The sequence below is a fragment of the Temnothorax longispinosus genome, chromosome 4 (assembly GCF_030848805.1).
Source record: "Temnothorax longispinosus isolate EJ_2023e chromosome 4, Tlon_JGU_v1, whole genome shotgun sequence".
In the NCBI taxonomy this organism is placed as follows: domain Eukaryota; kingdom Metazoa; phylum Arthropoda; class Insecta; order Hymenoptera; family Formicidae; genus Temnothorax; species Temnothorax longispinosus.
In genome coordinates, this window is record NC_092361.1 from 24,065,320 (window position 1) to 24,093,244 (window position 27,925).

A 27,925-nucleotide genomic window follows, 5' to 3' on the forward strand; every position below is an offset into this window, starting at 1 on the left:
TACGTATCCAAATTATAAATGCTAAATAAAATTTATATTATCTTATTCGTTATTTTAAGAAAATAAAACGCATACACACAAATGTCGCGGTTCGCGTGATGCGCGTGTTTGAATCTTGTTTTAGATTCTCAAAATAAAAGTAACGCTAAGTATAGTTTTGAACTTCTGGTTGTGTCGCCGGATGTGAAGGTGTGACTTGGCACATCTTCATTTAAACGATAAATGCTGCATACAGACCTTCAACACGAGAGATCGAGTTAACATTTATAGTATTTAAATATCTAAACATTCCTCAATATTAAAAAGATCAGATTTTGTCGTGGATATTAATCGTCAACTAGGTTCGACATTTTAATAACGTTAATGAATAATAAACAGGTGAGATAATTTAATAATAGGAGAAAAAAAGTGATTGTTCCTTTTCAAATGGCAGCGTTTTATTCCAAATAATCGTGAGTCGATGAAAGTACAAACGTATTTTTCTCTTACAAAGCGATATATATTCTATAATCGTTACCCTGTACATTTCTCTCTGTGATCATAAACACTTCACGATAAAAAAATATCATGGTTTTATCAGTCTTTGCGTTCATACGTCGTTCATACGTCGCCGGCGAAAAAAAATCATCGTAAACGCTATTGATTAACATCCCTACAGTGATAAATGTGCCTGCAACTTGCATATGCAACTCGTGTGGACGTCTGATAAAAAAATAGCAACATGACGTCTGATCGCAAGTGATCATTCGGCATTTATTGAGAGTGTTTCTATTTCTGAATTACGCTATACATCCACGTCATAGTAAGCTTCGTGTAAAACGGTAAATTATTTTTTACCAGAACTTGCAACTCCACAAACATTTCGCTAAATGCACGCAAATTATTTTCTCTTTCTTTAATAATTATTTTTTAATTACATTTCTATTAAATTCTGTTATTAGACTCATCGTATCATAAGTCTATCAAGATTCTTCTAAATACGTCAAACTTGGATCATCACATGACTTTCACATGAAATTATCTTCTTCTTGATCTTTTATGTCATGAGATGATCGTTGTACTAAAAAATTTGATAACATCGTAAGATTCTCTTCATAATACATTAATTACATCAAAATTTTCTTAAGTGCATGGAACTAGATCATCACAGTGGTCATGCGAAGAATTAATTATTCTCTTTTTGTCTTTGCTGTCATGGAATCATAGTTAAAAATTCGATGTCATGAAATTCTGTTTCTTCAGATTTCCTTCAACTTTTCCTGAAGGTACCCTGTGTACATATAAGTAGGATAGGATCATTGCCTTAATTGCGAAAGAAACATGCAATTACATATTTTCTTTGTCTTTAATTCGTATAGGATAGTTATTGTAATCGAATCTTCGATAAAACGTCACTATTTTTTAATTTCGGTAGTCGTTATTGAAAGTAGCCGTTACTAAAATTTCGATTTCAATAATGTTATGATGACTGTATAAATAGAACACAGTCTGTCATATTAATCTGAGTCATATTAGTTAAAAAATTATTATTAATTCTTGTATAAAATAATTAATTTTTTTGCACCATCTGCAATTTAGTATTTAATGATTTTCGTAAATCACTATTATTCAAAAGCAGTTATCATTCTGTCATAAATCGTTATCAAATCATTAATACTAATCAACGCAGTTGATTGGCATTGAAATGTATCCTTCTTCGTAATGTCTGTTACGCATCTTAATAATTGCTTTCGCATGATAACAGATAGAAATTGTCCTTTTCAGAGAGCGTTGCAATTGCGAACTACGGAACATTTGATCGCAATTTGAGAGCTCTGTATTGTCTATAAAGTCGCTGTTTGCAGAATTGGTAGAATTCGACCTCGCGGGTAAAGTTGCTGCGCACCAAGTTCTTCACTTCCTCGCTGACTGGCGGTTTAAAAAAGTTTCGATTGATCTTCATAAAGGAATTTGCTTGATCTAAAAAAAATTGAAATACATAATTATATGGCTAACATAATAATCTGACTCTAATAATTTACGATTGTAACGTAATGTTTAAAATTATTATTGCGTATTAATAGCAATACATACTTTTTTTTAAAAATAATTATAGATATACATATATGTATATAATTATTTTTACAATTTTTAAAATATTTGAATTTGACCAACACATTCGACTAATTATACTCATAAAAGATATTACAATTAACAAATGTAGATGTTTGATCAAGAAGATTAAGATTGATCAGCAGATAATCAAAGGCTTACCATAGTAAACGTCAGTAGCTCCCTGGAAAAATCGTGGTATGTAGTTTTCCAGTACCGTGAGAGTTGTATTTATGTCTTCTAAGACGCCAACTACCGCGTAGTGCTTTTCCACCGCCAACTTGGCTCGCTCCAGGGCACCAACGGTATTAAAAGGACTTTCGGAAAAGAAGTATATGTTAGATTTGTTATAGAATATCGCACTTGTGCATTCTCCATAATAGTTATAAAAATATTATTATAACTTTTTAATATATATATATATATATATATATATATATATATATATATCAAAGGTCATTATATACTATTTAAAATGTATTGCAATATAAAATATTTTATATTGCGGATTTCGATTTATATTCAGTTGCAAAAAACAATTTCTTGATATTTTGCGAACAAATATTCTTACGTGCATTTCTCGCTGTGTCCACAGAAGAAGAGAGTTTGTCTGCGATGATCGCCGATACCCTCGTGAATCTCACCCTCCAAATATCTGCACTCTCGATCGCCCTTTAATACGCACGACTCAAAGTCCTTCTTGAGCCAATTGGGATCAGGCAACGGTAGATCCGGAAAGATCTGCTTCCTCTCCACATAGTACCACGGGGCTCTTACATAATAATACCAGGATATGACCCTTTCCACGGGATCGCGTACTATGTTGATATAAATCGGCTCCGGTAGGTGGAATCTGACGAAGAAGACGCAAGAAAGTAGAAAATGGCGGTAGCAATCATTTAAATTGCCAAGGCTAATCTCACTCTGTGGCACTCACTCTGTGAAGTTAGTAAAGCAGACGTGCTTCACGTAAACAGACGGTTCCGAATAACTGCTGACCATCCTGGCGAGATGTAGCTGAAAGCATGAAGAAAATTAAACTAAAATTATATACGATCTGTACAGCCTGCAATATCTTTTTAGAAGGATATTGCAAAAGAAATTAATCTTCCATTATTATATTTTCATTATTGTGATGAGCTTGTAATAAACCCCCTAAACAGGAAATAAGATTTTTCAACAAGGATCAATGTTGACTTCAAACGTCTCTTTTAGTTTTTCTATAAATGATGAAATATCTTTCTAATATCTCTTGATACTTGTTCGCAAAATTTCACATCTCTTCTTTTATACTTTATGCAGCGATATCTTCTTCTGCTCTTTTTCTCTTTCCTACTTTTATCAAGATGAGAAAAACCAGAGCAAAAAAAGAAAGAGAAGTACGGAAAAGATAAAACCGTTAGCGGTTGAATCTTTGAATCGGTCAGTATCGTCGTATTTTTATATCACCTTGTAGGGCTCAGCGGTGACGGGATTGTAAATTAAACTGGTAATTACTACGCGAGCGGCTGCCATCGCGCGATTGATGGTAATTGATTGGGTTTTCTTGTTGGAGGTCGTCGTACCTGCTCGATCGGCGCGAGACGTATAGTTTCAACTCGCTGGACACGGTCTCTGTTGAACGAAAATGCATTCCTTATCGATAGCCTCCTCAACAGTTCCATAAAGGTCTGTGAACCGACTTTCGGCACGCGATTGAAGAACAAGACCTCTCGGCCGGCCCTCTTCGTGTTGTTGAGAGCGTCAATGTCGAGCGCTTCTCGATCCTTGTACTAAAAAAGAAAAAAATTGTAACGGTCAAATGGTGCATCCGCGTTAATTATTATCATATTGTCGAAAAAGTCGAATCTGTGACCTAAATCAATATAATTTTCCTTATATTTGTTTGCGGTCAATTAGGATCACACGTAAGCGCGCGCGTAACTTTTCTACATTCGATCCTCTATATAATACATTTCTACATTTCTCTCTGGGATCTCAATAATAGAGTTAAGAATGTCGGGAAATAATCAAGTATTCGTGAAACATCTGTGAGCGTCAGAGGAATCAGGATGCAGGATGCAGGGGGAATGTTGCGGACGCGAAGTGCAATTTACGAACGACTTTACCCGCTCATTTTCGGCGCTCATCTGTCATTATCGGCGGGCTGCCCGTTCTCCGCGAAAGAGAGAACATATTGTTCCAGGCGGAACGTCCGATTCCCTCTCGTTAGATAACGATTCGTGTTATTAGCAAGTCATTCCTCGGCATAAGGCGAACGAAGGTAAGACTTGGCTGTAAGCGCAAGTGCAAGTACGAGGCAGCTGCCTCGCGTCGCGAATTGCGATACCCAGCGGCGTGCAGCGCGGTAATAAGCGGCCCGTTCTCTCGTTCGCATCGCATCTTCCGTGTATATTTTTATCACCAGCACTTACATCGATCGGGCGTTTCTTTTTTCTCCCCGTCATCTACGCGTCGCGCACTGCATGCTAATTTATCCGTTCGGCGCGTGCATCTTGTGGCACGTATCATCGCGAAACTTAGCGCCTATACATCTATACATATGTATGAGCAAAACTGGAACTGTGTATTACTTCCTCGTCTCGCAGAAGAAAGAAATGAGAATATAAGAAGGTGCGATTTACATTTTCTTTCTTTTTTCTCTTAAAAATTCTCTGTCACTGATGGTTGTCGGTTTTCTTGCAATGTGTCGCAACGGAGAGATCGACGAAAGCGTGCGGATTTAAATTTAGAATACTATATTTAGCATTTGCTAGATCTTAGGTGCTTTCGAGTAAATAAGATTTGTGAAGATCGTTGAAGATTCTTTTACGTGATTCACACCATTATCTCTTTCTTTGTATATTCTTTTCTTATCTAGCTCTGATTACTCTGATATAGCTTATTCACGCTACATCGTGCAAACAACGCGTAATGCAAGTAGGTCGAATTCCCGAACAATTTACCGGTTTAGAGGAAATACGTTATGCGCACGTGTAACGGATGGGTCTTTAAGAAGGTCATCTAGTGATACATAGTAATGTAACATGTAACCGATCGTACGATATTGGCCTTAATCTTAATAGTTTGACAAGACAGATAATAATATGAGATAACAAACGAGATATTAATAAAAATATAATGTTTTATTCATTTGTAATTGAAATAAAACTATTATTTATTGGAGCTAATAATTATTTATTAACACTTTTATCAGTCTCAAGATTTTCTTCTATATAGAATTTTATTATTAGAAAGGATTGATAATTATTAAATAATTATTCGCGATATAAAGTAATAAATGCGCTAATTACCTTTCCCACGAGGACACGTTGCACATTTGGGTAATGGATGATACCGTTTGAATCAGAATCTGTCTGGATACCATCTGAAAACAGATAAAAGTTTTAAACAGTAGTTAAAATATTTTAGTAATTAAATCAATAAACAACGACGTGAAGATTATAAAATATTAATAAAGGATTTATGAAAGATAAAAGTAATTATTAAAAATCATTTTATTGCCGATTAAAAAAACAATAATCGACTTTGGTTTGTTTCCGTTTACACAAAATGAGACTGCAATTTTTTCTCTGCTATTGCGGAGAAAACCGCGACGGATTTGTGTCATGTCATTCGGAAAAATAACTGCCGCGCCGGAAGAAGATAAACTTCGTTTAACGTTTGATGGACGACCCTGTCGCGCAAGTTAGCGAATGCCGAGATTCTTGCCTCCGCTGTGACGATCACGCGGAAAATTGCGTACATAACGACGGAATCTTCTATATACGAATGCATATAGCTTTACTTAGAATTCATGTAGATAGTTCATACAGTTCCACAAAAATTCTCAGTTGAATTTTTTCTACTACTTTTCTGCAACCTAGCAATTTAAAGCCCCGCGTGATATTAACAAAGAAAAACCGGAACATCGAAAATTTCCGAGAGGAATAAACGAATTATTCGATGCATTAAACTGTGATTATACATGTTAGAAGACGTACGATCTATTCGACATCTTAATTCTTTTTACACTTGTCTGTAGTCATAATACTTTCACTCATATGTCAAACATTTTCCAAAACTTAAAAAATATTGTCAATTAAAAATTACCTGTGTTAACTATTATTACTGGCAAAGCAAGGTCATTGCTTTTAATAAAATAATTATTTATATCTTATAAGACAAAAACAGGTGATAATTGTTGATTCTTAGACAATTTCCCAGACTTATTCTTCCTTACGGTTTTGCAAACTCGCACTTGTATCTCTGATGATGTATTCCGCGAATGTTGGCGGATTGTTCGCTGACGTGACGTGCGTGTAGATCTGTATCGTGCTTTTCCCAACGCGTGCGTACAGTTGAAATTCGGTGCGGCCGCGGCGGCAGCGTATGGAATAAAAGCTGCGCCGGAAATACCGTAACAAAGTTCCGCGCGATCCGTTACACGCGTACGGAACATGCGTCGAGAAGTTATTTAGCCAGCAAACTTACGCGATTGTTCGCTCGAAACGCTGCGGACATTGATGGATAAGTTCAAAGCTCGGCTGCTCGACGCGGGCAGTTTAGTACCGGTAATTAGCATTCTGATTACGTTGCCTCAGCACGCGCAGAGCATTGTCGAGATCTATGTGATGCAAGAACACAAAAAGTATGATTTGCGCGCCACGTTTCCTGGTAACGATTCAATTAATGAATTATGAACAAATTGTCTCGAGCTGGTTGATCAAGGAAGCGATGAGATGTATTATCGCACAACGTGATCGATCGTTGCAACTCCGTGGAATTCATTAAGACGCTTAGAAAGTATAAGTACGACTCCGGGCTCCGGGCCCTTGTTAGCGCACCCCGGAATCCTTCGGACGTAAGTAGCAGTCGATTGTGCATGAGTACGCGGATAACGAGAACCTCACGATGGATAAATTGGCGATCGCGCGTGATTAAGAGGTCGCTGTGAAACTCGGCCAAGATCAACGATCTGTGGAAGGACCGGAATCGAGGTCCTCCGTAGGCGACCGTGGTCATCTCTAGAAAGTTACCGCTTCCCGTCGAGAGTCGAGCTGCTCGAGAGCATCTCTCATGCGCGCGGAACGAACGCGTCAAACGCGTGACGGAAAAAGGTATAGCGTATAGCGCGCGCGCGCTCCCGCTCCCAGCAATGCGCCTCTCCTATTTTTCTTTCTCTACGTCTCTCTCTTTCTCTCTGTGTTTCTGCCACGATGCAGCCAACTGGAAATGAGATCTTGTTCCGTGCAAAGCCGGTCGATCGTTCTATATACTTTGTCTTTGATCGACGCGACTAATCCGATTCTTCCGCTCAATCAAATCCGGATCAACTCGAGTGAAACGCTTAATGCAATGCGCGTTTGATACAAGGGGTTTTTAAGAATCAATTCATATGCATTTTCTCCTTCGGAGACCGATTATTATTTTATCATTCAAGTGTTGAAAAAGACGCTGTGAAAATGTCAAGCGTTTAAAACACTTTCTTCCTAATTCTCTTTCAGTGTCATCTTATTAATTAAATATAATGATGTCATGCACGCTATCAGAAAGTTTCATGGGATCTTGGACTTCTTAGAGCGATATCTCGCTGAAGATCAAAAAGTGACGACAAAATTAACATCTTATTGACCGGAAATTAAATTCAACAGAACGCGCGAAACATTTGTGCGGAAAATGTAGCAGCAAGGATTCAGTTGGGATCGTACGAGAGATAAACGTGTAAGCGGCTCCGCTCACGATCGCACGCGCAGTAGATGCGGTCGGTTCGTGGTTCGTGATCAGACTGACAATAGCACCCGCGGCGCGGGCGCGGGCAGCTTCTTGTGACCTCACGCAACACAAGGGAAGCCGACAGAGGCGATTATCGATGGTACTTTTCTCTCTCTCTCTCTCTCTCTCTGTTTCTTTAGCCCTTTTTCTTTGTCTCCTTTTTAATCCCTTTCTTCTTTTGCATAACCACGTGAGTCGGAGTCAGCTTATCGTAACACTTTAAACGGATAGTTCTCCAGGCGTAGACTTCCGATTGACGCGCGCCGCAGCTGCAACTCACAGCGACTCGCGTACAATGCCGATGAGTTATGCACAAGATTGGTTCACGATACCTCTGTGCAATAACGGTTTCTATCGGCATTGTACTCTGCCCGTTTATAAAACTACATCTCAGATAAAATCCAAGTTGTGGGTGCATACTGCGATAGCTATAATTAATTTTGTATTAGCTTGTTACCTATGTTATCATGATTATTGTATATATTGCAATACTGTACAGACAATAGCAATATTGTACGATAACCGACAGCAGTGACGAAGTACTTGTTTTGTTTAATATTTTCCGTGGCATTTCGCATATCCTGTATATTTCTTAAAATAGTTTAATGATGAAAAGTATCAGAGACTGATACATAATATTAGAAACTGAGTCAACAATTTTTCGATAACAATATACAGAGTGTTATTCCTCATTAAACTTAAAAGATTTTTTTCTTTAAAAAATTGTAAAAGAAGCAAATTTGTAAAAAAAAACAAAAAGATACGTTTTTGTAAAATATTATTCGTCGTTATACATATATCTCTGGACTGATTCAAGCCCGCAGCACTTCTGTGTAAGATTTTTTCTCCTCTTGACAGTAACTCGGCGGTGCGACGCGCTTCATCGATTGTAATGCATTGCGCAAATTGAAAATTGTTCGATGGTGTATAATTACGACGGCCAATAATTATCGTGCTTGCACACGCATCAGCGGCCTTTGACCGCACCCCGCGGTTCGCGACGCCGCGCCGCGCCGCGCCGCGCCGCGCCGCGCCGCGCGCCGGAGGATATAGCGGCTAATCGGCGACTGCGAGCTTCGTGACCGATACAGATGCAAGTTTAATGGACGGACAAGACACCGCCGCGCGCCGCGTCCGGAACTGCACGCTCGCCGGGGGCACCGCCGGCCGCGGCCGCAGCGTAGGCGTAGGGGGCTTTATTCACGTCATTCACGGCTTAAGACATAACCGGCGACGCTCGCAAAAAACCGTCCGTTGCATCTTCCGATCGTTGATCTTTGGCCGCTGGAACGAGAACGGCTCTTAGCTCCTTATGCTCTATCCGTGGCGCTCTATTATACAAAATGTTAAACTACTAGCGTGTCCAGGCCTCGTGTATATGGACCGTTGTTTCTTATGAAACTTTCTTGGAGAGAGTTGGGGACTAAAAGATGTGACAGTTTTGTTAGCGATTTTTTCAGTTGATGCTTTTTCAGTTTAAGTCCGACGGAAAACTTTATTTTATTATTTTGTAACGGAAGAAAGTCGGAAATGATACCATAGTATATAAAGATAAAATTATTAAGTACCTGTATAATTTGGAACTTTGAAATGTCTAACTATATATGTAAATAAGAGTCCAACATTGCCGTTACTTTTTAATGACTGTTTCCACGTGTCTCTGCGAAGGAAAAAGCAATGTAAAAGATGTCAGATCCCGGTAATTTTTAGTTTTTATCTGATTAATACAGTTATGTTACAAAATAATACGAATAAGAACTCAGCCTTTACAAATCCTCGTATACATCATTTTTTCCACATTTTAATTTTATATCTATCCGGTGGAACAACCTAATTCTCTCGTAATTTAACGCCGTGTTTATTGCATAAAGGAATAATTTCACATCCCATAAACGATAAGCGGTAACAATTAATTTTTATTTTTATATTACCCTTCAATTATGATACATCCGTATGTATATGTATTTATTAATCTATGCCAATTGTGGCTTAGGATGGTTTACATTATTACATAGTATACTTCGTTACACAGTTACACAGTTACATACATACATAATTACATAACTACAGAATTGCATAATTACATAGTTCCTCCATTTGTCTTACAATATTCCACAACAAAACATCCTACTAAATTCTCGAACTTATTACAATCAATTACCACTAAATATATATATAATCTTTTCTTATTCCCATTTCCCCTTTTATTTGATATACATATATACAAGTCCCTTCGTTTACATACGTGTGGTCTCTCAGCCTCTATTTCTTCTCTTCTCCTCTTATTTCTTCTTCTCATTGCATCCGTATGTATATGAATCCTTTTAATATCTCGGACATGACATGATATATACATATACATTCACAGTTTAGAACACATGCGACTTATTTTGTATTATTCTATAAAAGATAATTTGATTTGAATATAGGATTAATTTAATAATTTAATAATATATTAACAATTAAATATCTTTATTACGGTTTATTTAAGATTACTTGTACTAAGAAATGATAATCAATAAATACCAAACACTATTATTATGAATATTTTCAAAATGACGTTGAAATTGCTTTGTGATCGAACCGAAACGTTCAAGCGCTGTTTCTAGCGCAATTGCAACTTAAATGAACGTTTTGCTTCAATGAATTTAGAACTGTGACTGCAACTTGAAAAAAAGAAACATTTAATGTTCGGTGGAGGAAAGAGGAAGGAGGAAAGAAGGCGGTCATGTTTTTAAAGAGAAAATCGCTTCGGCACTGTATTAACAGTATGCGATTACGCATCTGCGTATCATTTTTACACAGCACTTACTTCGCTTGTAATAAAGACTAAACCCAAAAGAAAATAATAATGCAGCTTTTTCGCTAAATCGTGGAATTAAAGAAGGTCAGTCAGTCTCGCTTGTTATCATCAAGAATCTTGTAATTTCGAATTATTCGTTACGGTACTCCTCGAATGGCTCGAATAATTTCGATATTAAAAACGATGAACCCATAGTCGGGCTTGGGGAAATTTGCGTGAGACGCTCTCTTTTCTTCGTGGCCGAGATATTGTGCGTGCATCGTGAGGAAAAAGAAAGGATGTCAGTGGTCAGAACAGGTCGGCGGTGCGGAAGACGCCACGCATAATCCGCCAGACCGGACTGACGACCTTTTACTCCCATTTTGGTCACGAGACCCATTGATCCAGAACTTGAGAAAGCTAGAGATTGACGGAAAAGTGAGGTGATGGGACGATGCTTGGCGTTGTATCTTGGGCGATCTTGCAGTCTAATTGTTCGTGATGCCTGGAAGAAGCTTGGTAACTTTCATCTTTGTCAAAAGTGGGGCTAACGTGATCTTTTCCGCCTTTCCTTTACCAAGTTTCCGAGCAAATCGATGGACTGGTGTACCACTATACGCACACCTGCAAGGTAATTCGAAAGAATTCGAAAAAAATCGAAGAGTAATTTCGTCTCGATTGGGCTTGGCTGCCGTGGGAACGCATTTGTACATAATGATATACGAATAGTTGTAGATTGTAATGCAAACGGTTGATTGACCGTGACAGTGATCGACCATGCAATTTCCTTAATCAAAGATCCCGGAAATACAGATCACGGATATATATATGTATCATGATGATTACGATAGCTTGTCTTCTTCACGTATTGTATGATTTGTTATTTATGATCAAATAGGTTCGATGTCGATCTTTCTTTGAAAGATGTATCAAAATTAAATCTTAAGTCAGTTTCAAAGATTTTCTTGCTCTTGCGAATTAACTGATGGCACTAACAGGAAATAAATACGTAATAAGTTAAAATAAGCTACAGCTGTTGAAAGCTGAGTGAATAAATATGTCAGTGAAAGTCAATTGTGTATTCCTAATATATATGTCAAATAGATGATCAAACTAACGCTAATGATACGCTGCGATATTGTCAATAGATAGTAGACGCCTCGAGTGTACCTTAAGTCCGTGATGCCACACCGTGAATTTCAACAAGGTAGTTCGAACAGTCAATAATCGCGCGAGAAATTGTTTGATTTTTGGCTGCCTTTCTGCAATACCGCGAGGAAAGACGTTGCATATAAAGGAGTGCCTCACGAGAAATTCAAAAGAGAGTCGCCTGACTACTTTCGCGAAGCGCGCGTTGTAAGAATAAGAAATGTGGGTCGAGATCGGGATTTCATAGTCATTTCAATCGATATCTTTTCTGCGATTTTTATATTTAATCATAATTAATAACAAGAGAAACCCAGTTTAAAGAACAAAATTCTAACCATAGATAAATTCTGAAAAAGAAAACAGCTTGTACGAATTCCGATTTCATTGATTGAGGAAATATTAGCCTCGACTCTCACAGCTAGTATCATTATGTTTATACTTGATTAAATGATTTGGAGGCATTTGTTAATTATAATTAATTTTTCTCTTTCTTGAGTCTTGAAAGTTCACACATCACAGTTATTTAATTTTAATTTTTCAAGAAATAATCAGTCCTCATATCGAGGCATTACGAAGAAAATTCCAAAAATGGAAAACGATAGGAGAACTTCCTTTTTTCGGTATGACATGGAATTATTCTGGTCGCAGAAAACTCGTTTCCAGAATGTCTACCAAGCACTGTAATCGTGACATACCGTCTGTGGTCGAAGAGAAACGTTTACAAGATTCCGTGGTAATGGATCCAACCGTAAAAGGTACAAAGGACTCGGCTTAAAGTCCTGGGAAAAACGACTCGCTGGCTACTTTTATGATGGCCGCGAAAAGGTATGAATTCCTCCAGTTTCGAGGAATCCGAGAATTCGCACTCACGAAGAGTCAGCGGCTTAGTTCGCATCGCCGATAGCTTGCAAGATCATGTTTCATATCTGATCGACTAGAAGTTATCGTGTTCTCGTATCATTATTAATTTTCTTGTGGAATTTATGTTTTGTTGAAAACTTAATTTATATTAATTGATTATATTACAATAAATATTTAACAAAATTTAATACAGACAATTTAATTATTTATATTAATTATTATTGGCGCACACACGCACACACACATACAAAAGTAATTGAATTTAATTCAACTATCTTAATTTAATTAAATAATCCAACTAATTTCAAATTTGTCAGAAAAAAATCATAAAGTAGATTTAATATTTTATTCGCTATTAATATTTTATTTAATATTAAAATTTAAATTGTTTTAGTATCTACCTTCGAAGTCTAAAAGCATTTGTCGCAAGAAAATAAGCTTTATTTAATAATCCCTGTTAGACATGTCTAGAAAGTTAAGTTTATAATTGAACGAAAGTCCTTCACAAAGTTGTCCGGCACCGCAGAATATTGTCGCCATATCCGATCTACCGATAAATCATGCGGTTATGCCAGGGATTAATACTACTCTGTTAGTAAAAGCACGCGACGCGCAATATAATCAACAATTCTATTAAGTGAAACTGAAATTACTAACTGTATGTTAAATAGGACTTCCATAATGTTGGCTGAACACATGAGTATAATCGTTTGTTTGTACAATCACTTGTTTGTAGCATCTTTTCATGTGTTAATGATACAGTAAAATAGAAACGTCCACTTTCTTTTCCTTTTATAGTCTTATTATCATGTAATATGATGAAGTGGAACGGTAGCCGCGTTAAGTTATAAAAAATCTGAACTATGTATTACACACGTATAAGACGAGCTATTTAACTCAATCATCTAATATTCATGTAGTAATATAATGTAATAAACATATTCTTAAATAACCGCCGATTTCTCATAACGTTAAAATAGGAAACTGTGACAATTCAAAGAAAAATTGCGGTAAAAGGTAGATTGAGAAGAAGCTTATTTCAGAAGTTTTCCAGCGTTCTGTATATATGTAAAACAAAGATAAACCCTACTTTACAATACGTAATAAAATATTAAATCCACTTTATGATTACTTGGGGGATTACATTTATGCTCATTTCATTTCCGTACCTCTTCATTTTCTTGCCTTATAATATTCTGATTGAACTACGGGGAAATTATAGTTCTTCAGCATGATCTTATGCGGAAGAGTTATGCGTCTATAAAATTTAGATGTATATAGCACATCTCGGTAAGTCTCGGTACGATCTGCTCGTACATTATATATACGTGCAAGATGATCCAGCTCATTGATGCGTTTCAAAAAGGAAATTGCTCAAAGTGGGTTAGACGGACACTGTTCGCATCTCTCGAATGGTGTTTGACCCATAACATATCGTTACTGGCCCGTACAAGAACGCTTGTAGATACCGTTTATAAGATTATTTTTGACCAAATACATCTATGAAGAATTTGTTATACACATCTGACATATTATTTCATAAAGATTGACAAATAAAATTTCTGTTTCGTCTACATTAAAATTCAGATATCAGGAAAAAAATCATCAAATCTTAGGTTCTTATAGATAACTTTCTAATAAAGCATTTTGAGACCTATGGTTATATAACATTTTTTTCTTATTTCTCATAAAACATACTAAAGTTTGTACGGAAAAACCTAGGACACCCTATATATTTAATCAATTAATTTCTTATTATGTCTGATTCAATTACGAGATTTACCGCAATGCTTATCGATCCTACGCGTTTAAACCCGTTTCTATTCACAAAACTTTATCTGACCTACAGAAGTTTCGCTATCTGTTTTAGTTATCACACATAACAGGTATTCAATTTAATTCATAGTAGCTAAATAACATAAATATGCTAATGCTAACAACATATTTAAACAACAAAAGAAAAAAATTATTATGTCATATAACATAGAAATTTAAAAAAATTATATCTTAAAATATATTTTAAGTTAACAAATTGATTATTGTTGATGATTATTATTGCGATTAATAGTACACAAAGCATTTCTCAAAGCAAAATTGACCTCTGAATTGATAAGAAAAAGAATTTACGGATTTAGTTGATTTTTACGAAAACAATATTCGCTATTTTGGCTTCTGCACGTGCTTCAACAATGTTTCTTTATTATCATTTTCACTGTGATGTATTCATCTGAAGAATTAAAAATATATAATTATTGTAGCAGATTTTCACTTGAATGATCGTGGGCGGTGATTGATTTCAATGGTATACTATACGCTGAACTAATCGTACTCTTTAAGCGGAACCTGACGTATTGTATATTGTAAATGCAACAATAAGAATCACTTCCTATTCTATTTTAAACCGACCGACTGGTTGTGGCCGGAACAATAGCATTGCATGACAACAGTTAGAAAGAAAGTACGTGACGAACAAAGCGTCATTCTAGAATTTGCGTTTAATTTTCTGTAACTTTATATGTCACTTCCTTTTGTAGATCTCTTTCATTTTTTAAATTGTTGCATCGCAACAAGTGTGCTTTTACATCATTTTTTTATCTTCATAGAAAATTATTAAATTTTAAGAGAATTTTTGTCGAGTCTAATTTTCGAGATTATTTGCCTGTTTCCTTCTTCAAACTTAGATTTTATTAGAATTAGTGAAAAATGTAATAATTAAAAAAGATATTTTTTTTTATCGCAGTTACTTGTACGCACGTACGTAGGTATATGGATTATTTTAAAACAATTTATATTGATTATTGATAAATGATTAATATTTGATTGATTGTTTGAGCAATTGACAGATACACAAGAGAATGGCATACTTCTTAAATGAATTACTTTATTGTCAGTTGGACATCCGATAAATTGATTCTGACATGCCACTTTTGCTTATCAATAAAGTGTTACTTTCACTATAACAACAGCTCTCTGAAGAAGTCGCGAGCTACTCTACTTTCAACTGGTACACGTACTTTATATCGTGTACATGCAAAAAGTACTTCACTTTCACCCACGCGCATTGTCATTTTATGTCTGGCTGGTTACTACTAGTTAGAGGAAACATCGCCAACAAAGTCGAATGTAAACCGCATTAATATTGTTTACACGTATACTCAATGTGAACTCTTTATTCTCTTGTACGAGTTTATTCCGCGCTGAATCGTCGGATTAAGTTAGGCGTAAGCACGAACAAGGAAGTAGGCTACGAGACCTGCTCGCGAAATCCTGTTTCAGAGCAACGATCAGAGCGGAGGAAATAATGCATGGCGATTACTTCAGTAGTTGAAGGAGAACTTTGATTATGCGTAAAAATTGATTTCATTAAAATTGGTAATTCACAGGATAAATCGTATTAATTGTTAAAAATCAACTTATTAATCAGGATATTGAGAAAATTCTTAATAATGTTTTAATGATAACAAAAAATGAGTAATTTTTTTATATATAGCTTTTTAAAAAATATATTTTTTTTTAAATCTCGACATTTAAAAGTTTTTATTAAATAAATCTATTCAATAATGTATTTAAAGACTGCAAACTTATAAGAAAATATGTAAGAAGAGAAACAAGCCACACATACGTATAAAGATTATTCTTGTTACTTGAATTTTTACTGAATCATGCGATCGTTTCCGCGAATGACGGCACTCCATAGATCATCCTCGATCGAGGCTCGATCTCGATCTCGCGCGCGAAGGGGCCGGACATTGCACATTCTTCGCGGACGTATTACGAGCTGTTGCGAACCGCGATAACATCGAGCCTATAGGTGCACCACGAAGGTGCGAACGCATCCTTGCGAAGAAGTGGAAGGTACCTCGTTAATCCATTTCATTCTCGTGAATGATAACGAATCTTTATTTCTTCCTTTTATCACATCAGGGTACTACCGGCCTACCGCTTGTCACTAGCGTCGAGATTCTATAATCTAAGGTCCTTTCGTTCAATCACATTCTGTATGTTGTTATTGACTGGAATAAGAAAATTTCTTATTACAATAATTGTCGTTATTAGCAAAAAGTGCCATTTCTCTTGGATGGAACGCGTTTCACTGTATAACTTTTTTCAAAACATAGGTAACTGCTTTTCGTGCACGAGCAATCACCTTATTTTATGTTTTTATCGTAGCATCGTCTTTTCACCCTTTCCATCTTCATTGCGAGTCGAGCGTATTTCTCCCGATTTGAGCTTCTCGTGGTCTAGTATATATACGTATATATATAAGCGATTGAACTTTCATTTCCATTCACATTGCCATTTACATCGCCGCGAGCGATTAATCCATTTCTCCTTTTAACGTGCGCGAACGTTTGATTTATTTTCGCTCATGTTCGCCGGTGTTTTTCCTTTCACCTCCCTTTGACGTGGCCACTCTCGACTGCTTGGTCAATTCCGCCTCCGGGGAGCATCCTTTATCTTTCACGTGCACACGGTTACCTCTTCCTCCGACTGGTGAATGGCTTTTAAGAGTATCGCACGGATTTCACGCGCTTCGCGCTGCCCGGAGATTAGTGTCGACTTACGATGATCATAATTAACTTAATTGAGTTTTTTTTAGAGCAAAATGATTTCATGTTTTCTGTATATTGGTTTAAAGAAAGCGCTGTTTAAGATCTTATTTGTCAAATACTTTATTGAAGATTACATAACAGGTAGATTTATATGCAGCCATTTATGAAAATTTTAGGCAAAGATCAAAGATCATGAGATTATAGAAAACAATTTTTACTTTAATATACAAATATACATGTAATATGTATATGTCGGCTTTGGCCATTTATTTCGCGGAGATTTTAGATTATATAGACATGGTTCTTGGATATGATTATTTATGTTGGATTATTATGTTATTTCTCATCGCTTCTTGCGTACGAATGGTCTCTTTATCCAAGTCTCTCACGAAAATAAAATATTGCTCTTTTCGATCGCAATACAAATGCGTATATGGTTCGTTCGAACACTCTGACTTTCGCTTAACAAAAACGAGTGATATTTACTCTTTCAATTGTGAAATTTCTAGTAGAAAGTAATGCGACTACTTATTATAATAATTGTGAGCTGTGTTCATAATACATTGTTAATCATTGTGTTCTGAAGAGAGATGAATTTCTGTGAAGATTGCCATGTAGACCACGAATAATATTTTTAACTCGCGTGCAGGATCGCCATTGTAAGTAAAGGCCGTTTCACAAGGCTTTATGTACAAGAGTATTCACAAGCATTCTGTTGATTTTATGCGATAACCAAAAACTATTTTTCATAAGCATAAAACTTTTGTTGGTAAAATTGAAAGGAGTGTTTTCTCTCTCTCTCTCTCTCTCTCTCTCTCTCTCTCTCTCTCGAAAATGTTTCCAGATCTCGGGAATTTTTTCAACGCGTTGTTTCTTTAAATCAAAATTAAAAATATAAATCGGACATAAATAGAAAATTTCTAATAATTATAAGTACGAAAAAATCTCTGTGACGAATAAGGTAAGAAAGTGAACAGAGTCGTGCAACTTCTTTTGTATATATGTAGTGATACACTGATGTACAGTAATCGTATCATATAAGTAATCGTCGAATTTGTAAGAAGTCGAGTACCGGGAATAATCCGCCGGTGTTTTGCACTCTCGATCTCGTGAACGAGCACGATTCGCGTTTGCTTCGAGACAGCGTGCTTGCACCGTTTTAAATAATAAAGCGGCGCCGGACGTAATTGCAAGCCGTAACGTAATAAGTAATACGGCGCGTCTAAGACGCGGATTACCACGTGTAAAGCGAGCGATGGAAGGTGCACGAATAATTGCTCTACGATTGCGAGCAAACGTAGTTCCTTGCTACCGTTACGAATCCCGCGAAATGGATGTAGTATGGTATCGAAGCAATAGAGATCTCGCTCTCTTAACGTCCATGCACCGCATGCACGCATATGTGTGCGCATTTGAAAGGATACAGATCACAACAAAAACAGTTTCTTTGACGAATTTGTCGTTTAATTTTTATAAAGTAAAACTTTAAATATAAAATAAAAATAATATTCAAATGGCTCCACGGATTAAAATTCAGTATGAAGAATAGGGCAACGAAAGTCGTAACAGGATGTTCGTGTTTTATTATTTTTAATAGACAAATATTATTTCAATCACAGTAAACTGCGCGCCGACAAATCGTCAGACTTGAAACACGATTCTGGTTGAAGTAGTAGAATCCCCTCACACGCTACCCAAATAAAATAAAATAAAATAAAAATATTTCTCTATCATTTAAATTTCCTCGTCCAAATGTTAACAAAAGAAATTTTTTTGTTTAGAAAAATATAATGATACACACACGTTTAGTGAAATAACCGAAATTAAAAAGTTAAAAAGAATTCTCTTAGCCAACATATAATACTTTTTTTATTTAGCTTATATACTATTCTAGAATTCGAATTAAAAAATGTAAAACTAGGGAAGGTGTGTTTAGGTACTAATGAATCTAATGATGAACAGATGTACGTGCGTCCTGTGAGTGAGATGCACGAGCATCTTTAACTCTCGTTGAATATGCGCGTTCACTCTCTCACACCTTGACCTTCCTCAACCGGGAAGTCAACAGCACCCTCAGGGAGTATGTACGAGCACGTAAAAGCGCATGTATAAATGTGTCTATTATGGCGCGCCGGCCGACACGAGTATAATTCTAATGTAGTTCATTTTCAGACGACGAGAAACTCGCGTTTATTATCGCACGTTTGTGTAATAAAATAGATAATTAGCTCCTTCCAATTAACATTTCTAACGGTCTCGAATCTTGTCATCACGTTAAAAAAAGGATGAAATAAACTTTTTGCGATGTCACTTTTTATAATTATTTATTCATTTACGTGTAATTTATTTATTATTTATCGTTTAAGTGGGATAATTAATTATAGTATTTTTTTGAAACGTTCACTGGCCACTGGGGCATGCTCTGCATAATTTAATTTTTATTTTTTTAATATGTTGTATCTTTTTACCTGTTTATATTTATTTTATCTTTAGTTTTCGCAAGTATATCATTCTATTTTTTATTTCTATGTACAAAGAGATAAAGAGAGAGGTTTTTTGTATCCGACATCGCGCGTTTGTTTCAATTTCATTAGACATTACAACAGTCGTTACCTGATGAGAGTTGATTCGCCGAGAGCACATCATCTTCCCCCGGTTGAAGACGTACTTCCATTTTTTTCAGACGCGAATGTAGATCTCTCGTGTGTAGAAAGAGAAAAAGTGTACTGGATATCGCTACTAAAGCGATCAGCTCGATTGTCCTGTAAGCAAAAAATTATGAATTAATTAGCATTATATTATAATTATTCAATTACATTATATTAGTTATGTTAATAGTATTCGTTTGCTCAGGATTATTCATAATTTTTCTCAGCTTGCGGAATGCTGTTCTTATTATTTATGCGACAAATATCTGCTCGATTCGTAAACAATATTATATGGAGAGTTTAATTTGCGACTGTCGTGGTGAACTGTGGAGCGAAATTGCGACGTCGAGAAGCCCTTTCGCAAGTCAAATATTACGAGCTGATCGTCATCTAGGTTGGCAGTGAGGGAATCAGGGCACGGCGAAGCCATCTATCTCGTAATTGGTCGTCCCGTCTGGGAGATGATGTTTCTCCGTATGACCTGGTTCTTGGAGAATATTCATCGACCGTGAAGCTTGACGGTCGCTTCAATTTCGCGGGGGTCGGCGCAACAGGTGCATCGTTCGCGCATACCTCGCACATTCGCATATTAAATACGATTAAATTGAAAAGCTCGAAACGATGATACGCTAACGGCTAAACTGTGTGAGAAAAAGTTTTGGAGAATTCTTACTTTTCGCAGACCTGACAATCATCCGTCGAAAAGAGAAGAACTATCTTTAAAAATCTTATAATCTTGAAGAAATGGGGAGGGGATTTTTTATGAGATCTTTTGGATCTTATCTTATAAAAATGTTACTAATTAATTGAAAAACGTAAAAGACTGTGTAAAGACGGAAAGTACTGCAACACGTTATTAGCTTACGGCTTTTCTTAGTGCATTATTGCCCTCGAGCCCTTCCATTTAACGAGCTGTGTAATACACGCGGGCAATAGCAACGGCATCGCGAATCGCCCTGTGATAGCAGTCGTTATTCGTACGGTATATCATAAATAATGCAATAAACGTTGCATTAAACGCGATACGGGCGGCGCACGCGAGACCATTGTAATCGATTCCTTCCACGATTACGAGTTCCAAGATTGCGCGATGCAATGCATAGTAAATCGCGAGGCGCCTTTATTATCGAGCTCACCGGTAATCCTCGATCCGGCAAAGGAGGCACGAGCGCGAGCGGTAAGAAATAATTGATTTTCCTCGCGTCGTTCACCAGCGATTAACCTGGTAAAAGTGGAAGAATCATATCGCGCGGAAACCACAATTAAACATACATACCGAAATGAAATTCGTGCTAATTGTCTCGGCATTTCTTTCCATTATAATCCGTGAACGTGTCGCTATGTAATCTCTGATTCGAGTGTGGTACTTTGCCCGATTTCACGCGACCGCGTTAAGAGAACTCCAGGCAATTGTCCTACATACAACTTTGGTTTCGAATGCACGTTGAAAATTCTGCAATTTGATACAGATGCGCGCTGCAACTATATCTACATAGCGGCCGTAGCTGCATATACGATTTAATTCTCATTTTGAATACATTCGTTCTTTGTGTGAAATAATTACGCAGAATTGTATGTGGATTCTTTTAAGATTGCATTTAAGATTGCACCTTTAGTGTTAACGTTTTATTCTCATATTTCTCATTGTGATTCAATTCCGCGAATAATCGCAGCTTGAAAGGTGATTGCACTGTCATTGAACGGTTGCTTAGTTTTGTCATTAGCGCGTAGAAATCGAATAATTATCTGGAAAATACAAATATTTGTAACTTCTGGCTAAAAAAGGATGACACTAGGATGATTAAATCCTAGTTTCTAGAGGAAAATTATTATCGTGTATATATATAGAAATCTTTTCTGAGACAAGAAATAAATTACGTAATTTATATTTAATTATATAATTGTGCATCTTGACGATTTTGTATTGTTCACGCTACATTCGTACTTCAACTTCTTAGGTAGAAATTTTATGCGTGATTTAACCGTGCTATTATTATGCTATTATTATATATACTTTGCTTCTGTCCTTGCGCGATCCTTTCATATCCTGCAAGCACTCCATTAAAATTAATAAACGATTTGCAAATGCTAGAAAAGGTTGTCGACCTCTTATTTAAATGCTTAACGGAAATCTAGTATCCTTTGAATAATAGATGAGTGTGGTTTCTTTCAAATAATATATACACAATACATGTCAGCCATATATTTGCGGTTAAGTCATGTTTATAAATTGCAAATTTGCAAAATTTGGTTCTTATGCGGTATTTGGATATCAAGTTTTCGAGTTTCAAACGACATTTAATTAAGCACAAGAAGAATTTATGGCTTTACGAGCTACTAATGTCTCATTAGTGCCAGACTCTGTGCGAGATGTCAAGTACTTTGTGGGAAATGTCCTGAAATTCTTCTGAAACAAATGTAACGCGGAGATTTTCATCGGCTGCATTAAAATACAATGGCAATCAGTGTTCTCGCGGTCTGATAAGGTCGTAATTTGGAAAACGAGATATTTTTACGGAAGGAAGACGGAAAGAAATTAAAAAATATAGGTTTTTATCAATTTTATAAAAAAACTAAACATTATATACATACAGTAGAATCGTTATTCTTCTGTTTAATAGAATATTTGTATTAAATATGCAACATTTTTTAGTGTTATAAAATTAAACAAAAAACAAGCAATACTGTACATTTCTTATTATTCGTATTTTTAACTATCGTGCATATAAAATTCTAATTTAAAACATTAATTACAGAAGTATTAATTTCCTGTAGCGCTTTATGAAATTCTTCTCTTGAAAAAACGAAATGAGAAATTATTCATAAATAAGTATTAGATTTTTTCACCTGAGTTACGAGAATGTCTATAATTTCTCAAATTATCTATAATTTGATCCCAGCCATTTGTATGTATGCGCAAATCACTATCCTTCGGCGTAATTCGTCGCGCCGATGCCGCTAGTTTCCTCGAGGATATACAAGGACGTTCTCCGGTATTCTATCGCGGCTCTTCCGGGCTTATCGGCAAAACGTAAGCAGATCTACTCGAGGGAAAAGCGAGAAACGAACGGTATCGTTCTGGCGGACGCAGTGTCAACGACACACGGAGAGAAGGGAACCGTAAGCTCTTAGGAACGCGTTTTATATATACCGTAACGGGGTACATACAGGGGCACCGTGTATGTACATACGCCTCGTGTACATAATGGCGAGCGCGTATCTGGAAATCCGATTGTCCCGCGCGGTGAGAACGTCGCGTGTAGGTATTCGATTCGCGAAATGTGCCATCGAGAACCGATGGCAGGAATGCGCCGCGCATTAGGCATTTCTATTTCAATGCGCGAGTACGTGCCGTTGGTTAAAGAGGTCTACGGGTCAGATCGTCTGATACTATTGTGGCCTAATTTAGAAAATCCCAGATCACAAGGTGATAAACGAGCTGATAAGCGGGTGATAAACTGCTACGATATTCTTCTAATTTTCTCAAGGAAATGTGCTTTAGTAACAAAACAAAGAAAAAATAATTTTTTCTTAATAGATATACTACATGTTTATATTCGGAATTTTATTGTACTAGCTGTATATGTGCATATATCGTATTGCATTAGATTATTATAAATATAATTGCGGGAAACAATTGTTACTATTTAAAATCATTATTCTATTCTATTCATGAGAAACAGGAAAGAGGAAATAAAACGCGTTTGGAGCACTCGGCGCATTCAGACGCGTGCAAATTGTAAATTTTATTAAATTTCTCAAATACGTGTTTTTCTCAGGCTTGATCTTACGTTCCGATACGTCATAGAAAATGTTTACGATTAGATATGGGAGAGGGATGATTCTGCGTTTTGTTTTAATCTTTCGTAATGGATCGTGGTAACATTGGACGCAACAAAGCCGCGAGGCAACGCGGAGATTCGTGTTGAAATTGCAATGCAACTTTTGATCGCGGTCGATGCACCGCCGTACAATGCTGCTCGTTGCAATACAACGACCACAATTGACTTTAACGAGCGCGCGTATATGATAAATTATTGCAGCCGCTACGGTCGAAGCCGTATTCCAATAAAGCTCCGCGAAATGTACTTGGCAGGTTCTCGGGACATTTATTCAATCTGTAACAGATTATTTTATACATTTAGAAAAGTCTGTCATTAATCGTTTTTTTTTCTTTATTATACTTAATGACATAGAAACAGTTAAACATACGCGCGCGGAGTGGACGTCGTTCCATTTACGTCTGCGTTTTCAATTACATTTTTAATTTACGGAGCACGTTATCTCAATCTAGTTGGACGAGTTCTCCGCTGCTTTTGTTGGTAAATATGTACCGGATGTCCCGATCAACTGTGATATCTTTCAAACACAGATTCTCCTCTCTGGTGCGCGGCGGTGAAAAACACATCTGTACATATATTCAAAGGTAACAGGTAAGAAATTATACGCGTACGCACGTCCGACCCATGTTAATTCGCGGTTTTTTATACACTTAAGCAGACATGCCCTCTGACATTATGCATACTTTATTAAATCAGAATTTACGCTTGACATACAGCTGGCTATCTATCTGTTGATATGAGAGAAGTTGTTTCTCCATAATGGAAATACTCTCGAATGGTGGGCAATTTTCTATACGGCCACTTAATGTGCATTATCGTAGTCACTCTTAATTGCCCGCTGTACTCGTTGTACTCGTTGTGCTCAAGTGCGTTCGCGGCGAACGCTTGATATCGTCGTGAAGAAGTCGGAAGTGCGAGCGGACGGGATTCCGCGTGGCGAGAGAAGTGGCCGCGATAATGATAGTTCTGATACGCGTGGCCATCCAGGAATCCTTACTCCATTTTATGGCAGTGACACCTCCCCGCAATCTCGTCCTTCGACGATGCCTCATTTACGCAATGGGCCTCAACTTTTATTTATAGATAGTGAAGATTCATTATCGCGAATGCGCGCAGTTTTCTCGCTCGGGCAGCAAAATTCATCACGCGGGACTCGAGCCGCAGAAACGAGACAAATGGACCTGCATTCTTGCAAACGTCACGATAGTTCATCACTCACGTAGTATAGAATTCGTAATTATCAACTGTATTAACATGAGATAAATGAGGGATGTGAAACGACGGTGTGTTTATCCCATATGTATGATCATTCCTAGTGTAGATCGCAAAATTTACAATTTATAGCCCAAATTTATCGACAACTTTTTTAATTATTTGAAAAAGATCATGTCTTATCAATTGCTTTCAACAAAAATTTAAAATAAGTTAGAAGGTAAGAGATTCTCTAACATTTATCAGAAAGTTGAGTATATTTCTTTGATGAATTTCGTTAAAAATTATATGTTGTATACAGATGTAAAAAATCAACAAATCAATAGTAATGCATTCTTCGATAAAAAGCTTATATTTATCTAACTCTGAATAATATTATAAATTATCTATAGTTTTCTGTAAATATATAATGAGATAAATCCTGACAGACATTTAATTTAACCCTTAATTATGAAGTCACTTGATATAACATTGAAACGTGGAAGGTACAAAAGTGTCGCTTCTAGATCCATCAAAGGAGTCCTATTTACCGCATTCTACACTGTACACGTTCCACAATGTAGACCACCAACTTCGTTTGTGACTTATGACTTTACGCGCGCTTGGGGGAGGGGGGTCAATCGTAGGAAGAAATCGCAGGCCGACAAACCACGCATTTGCATGGGACATGGAGCACCCGGGAATCGACCACTCACGATTTTCTCGCGCGGTTCGCATTATTCTGCCGTGATGAATCGATTTGTCACATACCTATAGCTCATCGCGAGAGTCTCCCTGGTCACGAGACCTTTAACTCGTTACCGCGACCCTGATCCCGGTGACGCAATGTCTGAACGCGATGTTCGGCACTATTTTTTTTTGGCCGTTAACTTTATACCTATTCGAAAAGTAATGACATATTTATGAGGCGAAACAGGAAACCTTACGTAAAGTCACTTGCATCGCGACCGTCCATGTCCATCGTGTCGCGAACGCGCGTTCACAATTTGCATGTGACTGCTAAAAGAACATTTGAATACTGGAATAAAGTATTTCTTGCTTCACCAACTTTCTTTCGCATTTTATATGACATGTAGTGTGAATTATCTGGGATAATCCGTTATTGATAATATAGCCGGTGGGTTACCGATTCTTTTCGATCCGAGGTAAATTTTTTTTTAAATTATATTTTTTGATATTTTTCTAAGAGAAACGCAATTGAAATTATTTTATATAAGCTTTATATTCTAAGAAAATGTCTGCAAATTTATGCCTCGTATAATACTTAAGGACAATAGCATTAATTAAAAGCTTATGCTAAAATTATATTACGGTAGTGGAATACTATGCGTTGCACTACATATAATTAAAGCTAACGTACCTAAATTAGGTGAACAACTAGTAACAATGATGTAATTACATTTTCATATTACATAGAGAAGAAAATAGAAATGTGAAATATTTATTATAAATTCGCTTCTCGTAAAATTAGTCACTTGCTTTCTCGCTGCGTTTATTATGATTATATCTTTTAATATTTATATGCATTATTTTCAGCGATACGCACATAAATTACATGATTATCGCATATTTGGAATTGTGACGTGTTTTTTTCTGAAAGAAATCAAAATTACATAATTTGCTATCTGATATTTAGGTCCCATTTTATAATCCTACTTTCTTTTCTATTTTATTTGTTAACGGAGCCAATGTCCCATCTTTCGAATGAAAAATTATGTAGAATGATTTAAAAAATAAGCAATATTTTCTTGAATTGTCAAATGTGTAATATTGAAATATGTTATAATTACAAAAGTAATTATATATGATTACAAAGTTGTTTTTTTTTTTTTTTTTATAAATTAGAAAATAGAGACAGAGATAATAATCTTTACTTTTCTTATCCATCTTGAGTATTTTTCCATATATACAATTTTTAAAAATTGAATTTTATGAAAACAAGATCGAAATCATGAAAAAGCTTCAGCTGGCGTGAAGGTGGATGATCGTTGGCTAAGATTGAGTCACCAGCGTGCTTAACGGTTAAATACCTCGGCTCGTTACAGAGGATACACCGGCAAGATACGGTATCCCTTCGTGCACTCTCATGCTCTACGCGCAGATAAATATTGATGACATCGTAGAAGATGTTAATCGTACGCGCGTAATTAGGCGCCTTTAACGCCGCGGTTAATCGCGTCCCGAGATAGCCTCCTTACCTCTTGGGAACGGGCACTCTCCTCTGCCGCCACATGTTCTCCTTCGGCATCCTGTCGCTCCTTTCGAAATCTGGTCTCTTCTTCACGGGATCCTCTTCTTGGTGGCGATCGGACGATATCCCACGAGCTTGCGGTGGTCACGTGCGATCCATTGGAGGACAATCTATCGTCACCGGGCACTCGTGTCCGGCGGATGCTGCCGAGGTTCGGCAACGGTCACTCATAAAGTCCATTCACTGAATCACTGCTGAATGACGACGACAACGATGACCGAAAAAATGTTAATCGAGCGAACGTTAAACGTTCGCCGACAGCTGCAAACGTCAGCCGTTGGATTTCCGCGAGCGAACGATTTTCCCGTCGATCAACATCCGCTACCAGGTCAACATCCTCGATCGGCTCGCCGATCGGTCTTCTTCAGCAATTGCGCGCGCGCCTCCCGCAAGTTGAGGCGACTTTACGACATCGTGACCGATGCAATTTCGTTGGAATCGACGGCGGCGCCGGGTCGGAAGTTCATACGGGTTCCGGATGTCGAAACGCGCGTGCGGCGACCGTCTCCGCGGATCTTTTCAGTCATCGGTCCTCGCGGCAAACGTGACTCGCCGCGCTGGTGAGAAGATACGCAGAGGGCCTGGGAGGCATCCGCTCTCTCGGTCGATCTGCACCGACCTGTCCGCTGGTCGACACGCGACTGCCGCTTTTCTTCGCCGTTTCGGTGCCTCGATAGTCTCGGGTACCTCGTGGACGTGAAACACGGAGGCGACACGCGATACGCTCTATTCCGCGTCCGCGCTCCGTTACTCGGTGGCACGTAATGCCGCGATTCTACTCC

At 37.2% G+C, this 27,925-nt stretch overlaps 2 protein-coding genes across 3 annotated transcripts in view; one reads left to right on the top strand and one right to left on the bottom strand.

Annotated features, from left to right (window-relative positions):
- The window catches only part of LOC139810959 (uncharacterized), a 77,486-nt gene that overhangs the window by 35,809 nt on the left and 13,752 nt on the right, over positions 1–27,925 (top strand). The gene's annotated exons all lie outside the window — the stretch shown is intronic.
- On the bottom strand, positions 413–27,916 carry Pip (uronyl 2-sulfotransferase homolog pip). The gene is made up of 8 exons (XM_071774925.1): positions 27,091–27,916; positions 19,804–19,952; positions 5,385–5,458; positions 3,657–3,863; positions 3,029–3,108; positions 2,663–2,944; positions 2,254–2,408; positions 413–1,959 (listed from the first exon to the last, which is right to left on the bottom strand). Exons 1-8 carry the CDS (start codon positions 27,138–27,140, stop codon positions 1,784–1,786), a joined length of 1,173 nt encoding a protein of 390 aa, XP_071631026.1. The 5' UTR covers positions 27,141–27,916; the 3' UTR covers positions 413–1,783.

What these genes read in the sequence shown, in the direction of transcription:
- Pip (XM_071774925.1), bottom strand. Translation starts at nt 27,140, where the DNA reads ATGCCGAAGGAGAACATGTGGCGGCAGAGGAGAGTGCCCGTTCCCAAG. An exon ending in GGCGAATCAACTCTCATCAG is followed by an intron (nt 5,459 to 19,803) that starts GTAACGACTGTT and finishes ATCTGTTTTCAG; the next exon opens with ATGGTATCCAGACAGATTCT. An exon ending in AACGTGTCCTCGTGGGAAAG is followed by an intron (nt 3,864 to 5,384) that starts GTAATTAGCGCA and finishes TTTCTTTTTTAG; the next exon opens with TACAAGGATCGAGAAGCGCT.